The sequence below is a fragment of the Miniopterus natalensis genome, chromosome 19 (genome assembly GCF_054644295.1).
Source record: "Miniopterus natalensis isolate mMinNat1 chromosome 19, mMinNat1.hap1, whole genome shotgun sequence".
NCBI lineage: Eukaryota > Metazoa > Chordata > Mammalia > Chiroptera > Miniopteridae > Miniopterus > Miniopterus natalensis.
In genome coordinates, this window is record NC_142099.1 from 9538845 (window position 1) to 9552904 (window position 14060).

The 14060-nt window shown below is 50.4% G+C and overlaps 1 protein-coding gene across 1 annotated transcript in view; it reads left to right on the forward strand.

The window, feature by feature from the left end:
- Nucleotides 1-12547: 12547 nt before the first annotated feature.
- The window catches only part of NOTCH2 (notch receptor 2), a 125917-nt gene continuing 124404 nt past the window's right edge, over nucleotides 12548-14060 (forward strand). The window contains exon 1 of the mRNA XM_016223344.2: nucleotides 12548-12774. Coding sequence (XP_016078830.1) covers nucleotides 12702-12774 — 73 coding nt within the window. The 5' untranslated portion in view covers nucleotides 12548-12701. The remainder of the gene's footprint in view (nucleotides 12775-14060) is intronic.

Sequence of the window (14060 nt, forward strand, 5' to 3'; positions counted from 1 at the left end):
CAGGTGAAGGTCTTCGGTGACACCTAAAAAGTAATTTTACTAGAACAATTCAAGCAGAAGCCAAGTTACTAAAAGCCAGTGGTTGTCCAGGTGTCGTCTCCAAACCAACAGCACTGGTATCACCTGGGAACTGGCTAGAAATGCAAATCACCCGGCCTCACCCCAGACCCGGCCCCAGCGCTCTGGGAGCGGAGTTCAGAAATTTGTGCTTTCGCATGCCCTCTGGGTGATGCCGAGGCATGCTCAAGTTTGAGAACCATTAGCCTAAACAAATTGTACTCAACTCCTGCAGTAACCGAGCTAACTGATATTCCCTAAGTAATTGTCAATATTATGTTTTTTTGGGCCTCTGCATAAATTGTTTCCTCTGTCAGTTGTCGTTCTCACCGACTCAGTGTCTACCTGGCAATACTGAATCCATTGTTCAAGGCCTAGCTCCCGTCACCTCCCAAGGAAGTCTGCCCAGTTGCCTCTCCAGGCAGCCCTCCTATGGGTAGAAATGTGACGAATTTCTATTATGACACTTATTTTACTGGCTTGTGTTTTTTGGTTTTTTATTTGTTTCCCCGCTAGTTAGAAACTCCTCAGGGGTAGGGACCGCCTTGTTCATATGTATTTGCCCACTGTTTTCACATACTAGGTGCTCAATAAATGTAGGGAAAGGAAGCTATCCTGGGTTGAGAAAGTAAGAACAGCAAGGGATAAACTACTCTTTTAAGAGGTTTGGGAGCGGGGAGAGGACACAAGATGGCGGCGCAGGTAACCGCTGCGCCCGCCGCCTCCCGCAACCACATCAAAATTACAGCTAAACTACAGAACCACCCTCACTCAGAGCCTCCGGAGATCCGGCTGAACAGAAGCCCCACAACCAGGGACTGAAGAAGCACCGAGACCGGTAGGAGGGGCGGAGGCGCGGGCGGATCGGGGCTGGATCACGGAGACGCGGCTGCGGGCCCACACCTGGCGCCGTGGGTTAAACTCGGGAGGGAATCTCAGCGGTGGAGGTTTCCCGGAGGAACGAGGGGTCCCAGCCCCACACCAGGCCCCCAGCCCAGGGCTCCAGGGCCGGGAAGAGATGTCCCCACAGCTCCGGGCTGTGAAACCAGCGGGGACTGTCGCGCGGACTCACTCGGACGCGCTCCCCCTGAGCCCAGAGCTGCTGGAAAGGACCCGGGACACTCGGGGAGGAACTAACCTGCCTGAAATCCAGGCGAGAGGTGCTGGGGCAGCTCCCTTCCAGGCAGAAGGGCTGGTGGAGGCCATGGCTCCTTTGGCGAGTCCTCCCCGCACACAGCCGGCAGGCAGGCGCCATGTTTGAGTCGCCAGCACCTGGCTCACACCTTTGGCCCCGCCCCGTGATTCCCGGAGGCCCCGCCCCTCCCCACCTGCAGGCCCGTCCAGGCCATTTCCAGGGGCTTTTCTGTGCAAGTGGCCTCTGGAGCCTCATGCTTAGGACTTTCCTGAAATCTCTCAAACAAGCAGCAGCTGCCCCATGCGGCTTGATAAGAGGCCCAGGCCTGGCACTAGCGGCAGCTGCATTGGCTCATAGCTGGGCCTCTCCGGGACACCACCAAGCCCAGCACAAGTAGCAGCCAAATACGGTTTGCTGTGTAGCTCATGCTGGGTGGCCCTGGGCAAGGCACTGGCAGAGGCTGACTCTGCGCCTCCCCGGAGGCCCCAGAGACAGTGTGCCTGGTGCTCAGACTCAACCACGCTGGATTACAACCCTACTACATCCACGAGTGACACACTCAGGGGGTGCACTCAGTGAACACCAAAGCTCCACTGAAGTAAATCCTGCTCCATAGGGGTGTCTCCAGCACAGCAGCTCTTTGGCTGTAGTTGCAGCTGGTCCTCACAGCTGATTGGCCTGGGGGTCAGTTCCTCCCAGTGACGCCAACAGCAACCAAGGCTCAACTACAACAGGACGGTGCACACAGCCCACACAGGGGGGCACCTAGAAGGCCCAGCTCAGGTAACCGGGGAGGCTGAGCCACTGGACCCTACAGACATCTACTACACAAAGCCACTCTACAAATTCCAGGAGACATAGCAGCTCTACCTAATACATAGAAACAAACAACTGGAAGCAGCCAAAATGTGGAGGCAAAGAAACATGTCACGAAGGAAAGAACAGAAGAAATCCCTAGAAGAGGAACTAAATGAGATAGATCCAAGCTAGCTAACAGATACAGAGTTCAGAATTTTGTTTATAAGGATGTTTAAGCTGACTATGAGGGAAATAACTGAGAAAATCGATGGCATAATAAAGTACCATTTGAAATGAAGGCTACAGGAACTGAAATGAAGAATAATTTACAGGGAATCAGCAGTAGAGTAGAGGACACTGAGAATCAAATCAGCAATTTGGAACATGAGGAAACAAAAAACACCCAACCAGAAGAGCAAAAAGAAAAAAGAATCCAGAAATATGAAGGTAGTAAAGGAGCCTCTGGGACAACTTCAAGAGGCCCAACATTCATATTATTGGGGTGCCAGAAGGGGAGAAAGAATGCAAGAACTTGAAAACCTATTTGAAAAAATGACAGAAAACTTCCCCGACCTGGGGAAAGAAATAGACTTACAAGTCCAGGAAGCACAGAGGGTCCCTAACAAGAGGAACCCAAAGAGGCCCACAGCAAGACACATCATAACTAAAATGCCAAAGGTTAAAGACAAAGAGAGAATCTTAAAAGCAGCAAGAGAAAAGCAGTTAGTTACCTCCCAGGGAGCACCCATACGACTGTCAGCTGATTTCTCAACAGAAACCTTGCAGGCCAGAAGGGAGTGGCAAGAAATATTCAAAGTAATGAAAAACATAGAACTACAACCAAGATTGTTCTACCCAGAAAAGCTATCATTCAGAATTCAAGGTCAGATACTAAGAGCTTCTCAGACAAGGAAAAGCTAAAGGAGTTCACCCAGACCAGCACTACAGGAAATGTTGAACAGTCTTCTTTAACAAGAAGCTAATGAACAAAAGAATCTGAGGAACTAAATAGATCCAGAGACATTGACGTATGCAAGAGATGATCATATTTCAGAGGGAAGACAGAAGGGGGTGGAGGGTGGGAACAGATTAACCAAAGAAGTTATATGCATATATGCATAACCCATGGACCCAGACAATCACGGGGTGAAGGCCTGGGGAAGGGGTGGGAGCGAGGTGGAGGGGGTCAATTGGGGGGGGGAATGGGACACCTGTAATACTTTCAACAATAAAGATAAATTAAAAAAAAAAAAAAAAGAGGTTTGGGAGTAAAGAGAAATAGAAATTTGCCTGAGCCAAATTAATAATGTGTGTGCTGTGTAATGCATTAAGGATGCAATAAAATTGTCAGCTGAAGGGATTAAACCAGTAGAGAAGAGATGAGTGACTACCGCAGTGGGAGCAAAAAGGTAATGAGTGGTGAAATGGTCTTGCAAAAGGTAGAAGCAGGTGAAATCAATGGCCAGAGCAGAAGCATTAGCATTGGAACAAAGAAAAGACTTTTCCCTGAGATACAAGCACAGGAAGTAAAGGGGTGCATGAGAGAGAAACTGTGAGATTGAGAGAGAGGGGTTGGGGGAGTTTTTAGATGCTCCACCCCCCCCCACCCACCCCACCCCCCGGGGCATTGTAGAAGTGGGAGGGTTAGGGAAGGTTTTGCAGGGGAGGTGATATTTGAGCTAGGAGATGTCTTTCTTTATTGAAGTGGGAAGTGAAGCCTTTTGCTGGGAAGGAAACAGGGAACAGAAAGAGGGAAAGAGGCCCAGGAGTGGTGCAGTCTTGCAAATGCCATGGAGGTAGTGGTGGGGGATGGTGGTGAGTTTAAGAGAGCAGCAGCAGCAGGGAGGTCTTTCGGGCTGATTGGGATCAGCTGCTGAAGGGCCCACCCATCCACCCCACTGGCTTTGGCAATGGAAGCACCATAGGAGGACTGTCTGCGGGGGCTGTCTCAGCAATGAGACAGACAGCTCTGGACACAGAGCCCAGTACTAATATAGAAAGCATTCTAGCTCTATTTATCATCAGTGCTGAAACACAGGCAGAAACTAACCATGCTACATATGACAGCTATGTAGCAACAGGGCAGAATATTTATGACACATGAATCAGCTGAGAAACCGGATACAAACTGCGTGCATGTCTTGATTGTAACTATTTGAAACGTGCATTTGAAGGAACAGCTAAATAAAATGTTCCAAAATGCTATTGGTGGTGGCATGATAGGTGATTTCCCTTTAATTTTTTAAATAATATGTTTTGTTTATCATTTAAACAAAGATACGGCAGTACATAGAATTGGCTCTTTCCCCACTGGCTTTGTTTTTGATTAGGTACAGTTAGAAGAGGGCATTTCAAAATAAAAAGTTGTAGAACCAATCTGCAAAATCGTCTGCCTTCCTCTCATCTAGGGGGCAGACGTAGGGACAAGACGTCCTTGAGTTACCCCAGGGTGGGAGGCTGACCGGCAGGAGATTGGGCACCATGCTGTGGGGGAGCTCAGAGGACAGAGCCCTTGTCTTAAGAAACTTGGGAGACCAGGTTTACAATAAATGACTACAGGGAAACTCGTTCCGTGCTCAGGCGGGTGGTCTCAGCTATGGGTGGGGTTGGGTCCCTGAGGCAGAGGATGGGAGGAGCCACGCAGAGGTCAACTGTGTGCCCCTGGAGGTGGTGGGGTGGCCCCGGGCTGTGCCGCTGTTTACAGCTGTGAGCTCTGGGGCGTCTCAGGTTTCACTCTGTCAGTGAAGTGGGGCTGACACTACCTGCTCGTAAACCAGTTAAAGCCTTACAGACAATAAAGTAGGTGCACACGGGAAGCCCTCCATAAATATTTACTGCTGGGATCATTACTCATGTGATTATTGTTATTATCGATTGGGAGGGAACTGAGGCGGCCCAGGGGCATTTCCAAGCCCCCGGAGGGAGTCGGGCTGTCTGGGGATGGAAGGCAGTTCTCTGGAGCCGTAGAACAGGGCTGTGGGTTCCCCGGGGCGTCCGGGAGGGAACGGGGAGATGTGCCCGGAGGAGCTCCACGCGGCTGCTTCTTTTGCTAGTGCTGGTGCTGCTTCCCCTCTCCTAGCGGGCGCACACCACTCCCGACTTTTCGCCACCCTCTCCCTCTCTTCTGGTTTTCTCCTGTTTGAATCACTTAAAAAATAAGTATCCCGCCCAGCCTGGCGTGGCTCAGCGGTTGAGCATCGACCTAGGATCCAGGCGATCAGGGTTCAATTCCCGGTCAGGGCACATGCCCGGGTTGTGGGCTCGATCCCCAGCAGGGGGCGTGCAGGAGGCAGCCGATCCATGGCTCTCTCATCATTGATGTTTCTCTCTCTCTCTCACTCCCTCTCCTTTCCTCTCTCTGAAATCAATATATTTTAAAAAACCAAAAAAAACTATCCCTCCCCCCCCACCACCACCACTGTCTTTAGTAAATACTCTTAAATGATCATCACCCGTAGACAGACACGGATTTGGGACCATAGGAATGTTCAACGAAGGCAGGCTCTTTTCAGGTAACACTAGATCTTGCAGAAGAAACTGACAGAGGTGTGAACCGTGCACGGGGCTCTTCTGGGCCACGCGGTGCACTTCCCTGGGCCCAGATGCAGGTCTCAGTGTGGGAAGCAGTCTCTGTTCTTGCTAGCATCCGCTCTTCTTGTCTTGCGCAGACTTTTAGTGAGAGTGATAAGAGGGAAAGAGTCAAAGGTGTGATAGAAAAAGGCCTCGACCAGTGGTCTGAGCAAAAGAATATATAGCAGTCTTATTACATTACTTTCTATTTATTTAATTTACTTTTTATATTTAAGTGTAGTTGGTATACAATATAAAAAGTAAATTAAGTAAATAAAAAGTAATGTAATAAGGCTACACATTGGTGTCCGGACCAGGTATGGCCGCCACTCACCTGCTGCGTTCCAATGACACATCCCATTCCATCTTGATGAGTAAGAGTGATGTACTTTCAGCTTTGTTGGAAACCCGATTTGTACATTTACAAGGCCATTATCTTCAGCAACAGACACCTTCTCGGAGCCGAGCAATTACCTGTGTCTCTGCACACATTAGCACACGCACACATCACAGCCCAGCAATTACCACCTCCGGCCCCGCACACATTAGCACACATACACGACACTGATTTGTACTTTCCTATAAAATTACTCTTTCCCTTTTTAATTAGAATGTTTTCAGAAGCCAACCCGGTCGTTAAGGCCATGTATGCTTCTATTATAAATACCAGTTGCCAGCCATTAATTATCTCCTGATGAGTTACTTTAGAAGGAGGCTTTTTAGTGCTTACTTTCAAAAAAATGGGATTTCGTTTCCTTACTTTTGATGGCCCCACTCTCACACTTAGTTAACCATTTTTGAATTCTACATACGAAGAAAAGATTCCCTTTTCTTCTGCTTCAGAGGACTTAGATGTGATCTGCACTCAGATAATAAGATTTTATTCCATACTTTAAGGCGGAAACTTTCTATCTGTCTGAACCTCGCTGCTCAAGAATCTCTTGGCTAATCTGTGAGGGAAGGCTGTAAGGATGTTGGGTAGAAACAACTGAAGTCTCTGAGAACAAAGACCTTAACATTTCACAAATAGCCAGAGTTGCACAACCATTGTAGTGACGGAGGCCCTGCAACTCGTCCAATAACACTGCGGCTTGATAATTACACGGTTGTGGATTTATGCTGCTCTTGAGTTGGGGAGATGTCCTGGTGCACACAGGTCAATCCTTTTACACATCATTATATAAAAAAGTATATACTGACTTAGGAATTGAAGTGTAGTACTTCCCGGCATAAAATACTTAAAATATTTCCTATACTAACTTACCCGCTTATCTCATGGGTAGCAGAGAGTTTTGGATTCCTAGATAAGTTTTATAGGTGCCATTTGTTACATACACATGAGAAGGGTTCATTATACAAGGACAACCTTAAGTTTTCCTCTCCGTGATATTAAATAGAAACAATCGCACTCCTAAAGGGGCAAAAATAGGTCAAGAAGCCCGAATTACAATTTCTGATGTTGCTTGTAGCCTTAATCAGAGCAGAGACACTTGTGTCTTTGCTCATTTAAAGGGTCTGACCGGTTTCTAACTCTAAGAGTAGTTCTGAGTTCGACGTTGACTCCTGCCTCCCGGAGCTTGTCCTCTGTTTGGCTGAACCTGGCGGACCTCTCGGAATGGACGCTCCCTCTGTGCTCTCTCTGCGAGGCAAAGAACCAGCTACCGTGGGGCTTACAACCACACAGTGTGTCTACACAGTTTACAGTTCAGCCGTATAGGCCACCTCGGTTCATGCACATCTCGCAGGCCGGGGACTGAACAAAATGAAAGCAACCTTAGAACTAATCCCAGGGCTCTCTGCTTCCCCTTAGCCCTGTGCTTTATCTCTGCTGTAGTTATGTTGTTGGTATGTTGTCCCCCAGCCCCCTCGATGCTCGGCAATCTCCAGAGAACAGAGGCGCAGGCCAACACATGTCCGTATTGCCACAGAGTCAAGGATGCACTTTTTGCGGAGGGTAAACTCTCCAAAAATGCTTTTAAATCAAAGAGCGCGTGTGCTTACGTAGGCTTCGTAATTACAGTGGGTCAGCTTGTTCTGTACCAATGCGGATGTCATGAGAAGAAGATGGGCCTTTTTGCCCAGAGCTCCCTATGCTAAAAATCGTCTTGAATGTGCTTCACACTGTTACAGAAAGGAAGAGCGGAGAGGCTGAGTCAGAAGCCAGAAGCTGGGGGTTCGGTCTCAGCTCTGTCACTAATTACTTATTTAACCTTGGGCAGACACTTCAGCTCTATCTCAGTGTCCTCATCTGTGAAATGGGGGTAATAATGACTGGCTGGGCTATTTCCCAGGATTGCTTTGAGAATGGAATGAGGTACTGTATATACTTAAGAGTGTTTTTGGAAAGCCTAGAGCACTGTGCAAATGTAAGGCATTATTATGCAAAGAAACCTTCCTTTTAATTCCTGCTTCCATAAACACCTCATCACACATTCCTGGGTTCCTGGGGAATGTGATGAGATGGGTGGATTAGCTCAACCGATGCTGGATATCTACGCCAGAATCTCTCCTGCGACATCCATAGTGTTTTCCTGATTCAGCTTGGTCACACCTGCACCTCTGTTCAATTCATTATAGATACAGATGCGCCTCATTCAACATTTACTTAAACGTACATTCTTGAGCACGAATGTGCACTAACTATGGGGCAAAATACACAAATAACACAGGGTCCCGCCCTCGAGGGGTTTAGAGACTACTGGATCTGAGAGAACACACTTGAGAACAACTAAGTGCCCAATTCTGCATTTGTTTTGGGAGGCAATTTTACAGGTGAGTTTTAATTAGTGAAGACATATGTGTACATTTTTAGCTTTGACTATAATGAAAACTTCCTTGTGTCTTTCTACGGCTAACGGCCTATTTTTTTTTTAATCCTCAACTGAGGATATTTTTTCCATTGCTTTTCAGAGAGAGTGGAAGCAGGGGAGAGAGAGAGAGAGAAACATTATGTGAGAGAGACATAGTGACTTGGTTGCCTCCTGTACATGCCCTGCTGGGGATTATGCCTGCAACCGAGGTCTGTGCTCTTGGCCAGAATCGAACCTGGGACCCTTCAGTCTGCGGACCAATACTCTAACCACTGAGCTAAACCGGTCTGTAGATTTTAATTTGGGCTTGGACAGAGATTTTTTTTTCTCAGATGAAAGTCTGTGCAGTCCCATTTTTCTTTTTATCAGTGAAGCTATAGAACTTTAAGGAATAGCAATAGCTATGATTCGTTCTAGGATCACCTGAATGTTTTCCTACTAATTTCTTTATAAAGTAGGATTTGCTTTGACCAGGAGCACTGTTTTTGGGGGAGACCATTCCCAATCCAGTTGAGCAATTAAACTGCTGAGTACATTTGGGGCTAATCTCTCCAGGCGGCTCCTGGCATTTCATGTCCTCGGCGACTGAGTTTTGAGACACCCCCCTAAGACCCCCTGGCTTCCCATCGGGATTAGGGAAATAGTGAAATGGTCACCGATACGCACATAGTGGAATCTGGGGAGAGGCCAACCACAGAAAGCATACTTCAGTGCAAGTCCACCATCCTTTTAGTCAGTCCTGCTACTCCCAGCTCTCACTACAGCAGTCAACAGTTCCAGCTACCACTGAAAGTTTCCCCCCTTCCAGCTACATTGATGTCTTATCCTTCCTGCTTATCTAATCCACCTAATCTCCTTCCCCTGTATTTCCTACGTCCATCCTGCCTCAAGATACAGGTCATTGCTAACTCCCCGATCAACCTTTCCTCTCGTATTGAAGCCACTGGTAGTCTTCGGAGCCAATGCCCATCTTTTTCTGCATCCCCACAGCCCCTGCCTAAGTTCCTATCTTCCCATTTTAGGGACCAGGTTCTGGTCTCTTTTGTTCACCTGCTTCTCTACTAGTTCCCTTGCCCAGGACAGCTTAGGTCACTGAACAGGAGAAGTCTCCTCCTTGTCTGATTAATGTTTTGGTCTTCCAGTTCTCAGTCCAGCTGCTGAGGTTGTCCGGGAAGCCTTCCCTGACTGCCCCTGGGCCGGGGGGCAGGACTCACAGTCCCTCATCTGCCACTTGCGCCTCTTTCTTTACCCTTCCGCCCCTCAGCCAGGGTCTGGCCTGTGCTGAATAGTCATCCAAATGCTGGCTGACGGGTGGGATGGACTTGTTCTCATCTCAGTCTTTGCCGATTCCAGTTTCTTCCCTTGGTTTTCAGCTCCCTTTTTTTGTTTTGTTTTTACCCATCTGTATCCATAACTTCTTTCGAAACATGGCTTTAAAAGCATCTTTTTTAGTCACAGCCTCTACTTTCACTCATAACATTTACTCTTTATTCCTCTTGTCATTATGAGAATGTACGTAATAAGTTTAACATTATGACGAACCCAAAAAGCGTTATAACAGGATACCCGCTTTCCTTAAAACCTAGAGAAATTGCGCACCTACTGTCACGGTAATGTCGTCGTCAGTCTTTCCGGAACTGCTCTTTGGGGATAATTACAATTTACATTCTTCTGAATATATGTGAGTAGTGATAAATCTAATCATTGCAGGTGATTTAAAAAATTCCTATACCACTAAGAACTGCACTGAGTGAGTGAAGAGAGTGGTCACGCTGATAACTCTTTGCGTCAGCCAATAAAAAGTAATGTTATCTTTCTCTGAACATATTTGCACAAGGGAAATTCCAAAACCATTTGACTATGTTATTTTTGAAAAGAGTTTCTAGCATCCCAAGGTGACTACTTTTAATAACAGCACTTGCTTATCTATTATAAAGTGCTTATTAAAATCCGGTTGGGAATTTTACAGGCCTGCGATGATACTAACTTGTGCTTGCTCTGTGTGGTTTTACATTCTAGTCCATCTCTGACGTTGACAGACACTAGGGATGAATAGGCCGTGGTCCTTGTCTGCAAGGACCTCCTAATCTAGTTGAAAAGATGGAAATACAAACAGTCCTGTGTGAAAAGTAGATACAGTGTAAGATAAAGCAGCAGCACAGTGGAGAGACTGTCTGTGAGGGGGAGGAATTTGTTACAGTGTCGGCAAAGGCTTCCCAGGACTGAAGGATGAATAGTTACAAGTTCAAGAGGAGAAGGGAAGGGGACTGTAAGAGTCCTTCCAAGTCAAGGGAACAGAAGGTACAGAGACTGAAACAAGAAGATATGTTTGGGGGCATCTCAAGTCATTCAATACTGTTATTGTGTAAAGTTCACAATGGGGCAGAGAGGACAAGAGAGGGGTTAGGGACCCAGTGAAGAAAAAGCCTTGTATTTATCATTTTTAGAAGTATGGACTTGATCCTGTAGGAGCCGGGGAAAGGCTCTGTGAATAGATTTCCCCTCCCCACAGGATCATAAACCTCCATATCCAGCTAGTCACATAGAGTTGTCCCCCTCCCAAATCTTTTTTTTTTTTTTTTTTCCTTTTCAAGATTGTCTCATATCCATCCCTTCCTTTTCATGAGACATCTACCTCATTAATTCAGGCCTTCATCACCCCATGCATGCCTGGACTGTTTCACAAACCCGACGGGCGGGCCCTTGGTGAACAAAAGTTCACTTTTTTGTTCCTGACAATTTTGCATAGTATTATCAGGGCAACCTTCCCACTGGGGATCAAACCCCACAACCTTTTTGGTGTAAGGAGGATGCTCTAACCAACTGAGGCACCCCTCCCCCCCTTTCAGCTGGCCATTCAAGGTCCTGCATGATCTGGTCCCAAACCCCTTTCCCTCCTTGATTCCTGTCACTGCTAATATAGCACCAGAAGTCACCTGCCGCTTCCCTGGTCCCTACACTTACTTTTACGGTGGCTCTCCCTGGGATGCTAAGCTCAGACAAACTTCTGTTGCTGTTTATTTCAGCTCTTCTCTTACACATCACAGCCCACTTGTACCCAAGCCTGGTCACATCCCCCACTCTCCTGCCCTGGAAGTAACCGATATTCTGGTTCTGTTCTTTGACTATATACTGGGCGTATGCATCCATATGTAATATATTGTACTGTTGTGAGAACTTTAAACAGATACATATGGCATGCTTTATGCCTCCTTCTGCAACTAGCTTTTTCACTATCGTTTTGTTTTTAAGATGCATCCCTCCAGACATACGTGAACGCAGTCTCTCAAGTGGTGCACGGCATTGCATTTTATAAACGTACCCATTCGTTCGTCTAGGGGCGGGCGTTTGGGTTGTTTCGCGTGTGGGGCTATTGTAAACAAAGTTGCAGTGAATACCCCAAGCTGGTCTCCTTGCCCTTACCCACCTGGCTGACTTTTTAAGCTCCTGCCCTCACGCCGACTCCTCCATGAGAGCCGGCCCTGAACCCCACAACCCACAGCAGCAAAATCCGGGGTCTCAGGAGTAGCTCGTGCCTCGCGCGTCCGCGGGGCCCGTCCATTGTGCGCGCCCGCGAGGGAAGGAGGGAATGAATGAGCCGTGAATGGAGCAGCGCGGCCGGCGCGGCGCGAGGCTCTGTTCCTTTTCAATGGGCTTTGGCGCCCTGCCCCCCATTTCCTTGACAGCCCGGGTCCTCCGCCGCGCTCCCCCAGGGAGCCCGGGAGTGTGTGGGTGTGTGGATGTGGGGGCGATACCTAGCTCCCTGGGCGAGGGCTGGCTGTCCCCGCAAGTTCAAGATCGCGGCGAGCCTCGTGTCTGAAGTTCAGCGCCCGCCGTCGCCAGCGGCCGGGCCGGGCGCGGCGCAGAGGCGGCGATGGCGCGGGGGCGCGCGGGTCCCCGCCGCGGGTCGGGGGCGGCCGGGGCGGCCCGAGGGCTCGTAGTAGATCCCTCCGCGCGCGGCCCGGGCCGGCGCTTCTTCCTGCGGGAAACCCCTGGGTGCCGGCGGCGGCGGCGGGGCCCGGGCCGGCGACAGGGGGCGGGGCTTGGGGTGGGAGGAGGCGGCGAGGCGGAAGGACACACGAGGCCGCTTCGCTGCACAGCCGAGAAAGTTGCAGCCAAACTTCGGGCGGCGGCCGAGGCGGCGGCCCGGGAACGGTCGACTCGGGGTTCAGGGAGTGGAGGCACTGAGCCTGAGTTTCGGGGCGCAGCGCGGGGCTGTGAGCCGCGGAAGCAGGAAGAGGGAGGAGAAAGTGGGGGCTCCTCTGTCGGGGACCCCCTCCCCATGTGGATCTGCCCCGGCGGCGGCGGCGGCGGCGGAGGAGACCGAGAAGATGCCCGCCCTGCGCCCGGCTCCGCTGTGGGTGCTGCTGGCGCTCTGGCTGTGCCGCGCGGCCCTCGCGCGTGGTGAGTATCGGGGCCATCGCGCCCTGGGGCCGGGGGTGCTGCCCCCGCGCCGCGGTCTGCGGTCCGCCGTCCGCGCCCCGCCGCCCCCGCCTCGGCCGGCCACCTGGGGGGACCCTTCCGTCCCCTCTGCCCGAGAAGGCCGGGCTGGGCCGTCGGCTCGGAGCGAGGCCACTCGCTTCCCGAAAGTTTGGACATCGTGGGGGTCCCCTCCCTGGGCGCGTCCCCTCCCCCGCGCTCCCCGCCGCCCGCTCCCCTCGGCGGGTGGCCCCCCAACACGCCTCCTCGGCCGGGCAGCGAGGCTCAGAAACTCCCTTTCTGAGCACAGACTTCGGGGTGTTAGGCAGCCTTGCCCTTTTGGTTCCGCGTTTCCTGGGGTTGAAGGGGAACCGGGGGCGGGCTGCCGGTGACAAACCATCGCGGCCGCGGGCCGCCGAGAGCCTGAGCGAAGGAATCCAGGTCCTGGCCTGGAGCAGCCGGGGCAGGGCCTCCCGGCGAGTGCGCGCACCTTCCAGCCCGAGCGAGCGTGCCCGGGGCAGGCACGCAGCCGGCGGGTGGGGAGGGTCTGCGCGGGCCAGTGTCGCGCTGCGCCCCAGCCCGGACCCCGGGGCCGCGGCCCCGGCGAGTCCCGTGCGCCGCGCTGCGCCCGAGCCTCTGGAGGCTGGAGGCAGGAGCGCTAGGAAGGCTGGTGTGGCCGCTCGCTGGGCCACATGATTTTAAAAATCTCAACTGCTGTTTATTCTTTCTGAGGCGCGGAGCTCGGGCGCTGTTTCGGAGTTTGTCCAGCGCCAGGAATGTGGTGTGACGATCACCTACTCCTCCAACCTGGCAGCCGAGTTTGCAGCGCTTTTTGGCAGGTTGGGGGTGGGGCGCGGGAAGGCGAGGAAAAGTGGAGACTTTGATTCAAAGTGTTTCCTTGAGAAAGCCTCTCTGCGGTTGGATATTTGCAGTAGTTTTTCTGAACAAGGTTGCACCAAGGAAAGGAAATCCAATCTTTTTTTTTTTTTTTTTTACCCATCTCACCCACAATCACAGATTCCAAATTTCTTCAGACTGTTTAGTGGGAAGAGCTTGGGCTTTCGAGCCCTGCTCTGTAATCCTGGGTTCAAATCCAGCTCTGCTGGATGAACTCAGCAATAAAATGGGAATGAAATTACCCAGCTAATAGGATTAATTAAGAGAGTGTATATTAAACCCGTGGCAGTCAGAAGGTATTCATAAAGTCCTTTCAGGGCAGGGCTGTGCTTTATTTTTTCTGAACTCTCTACTTCCAGTGGGGTGGTGGCTTG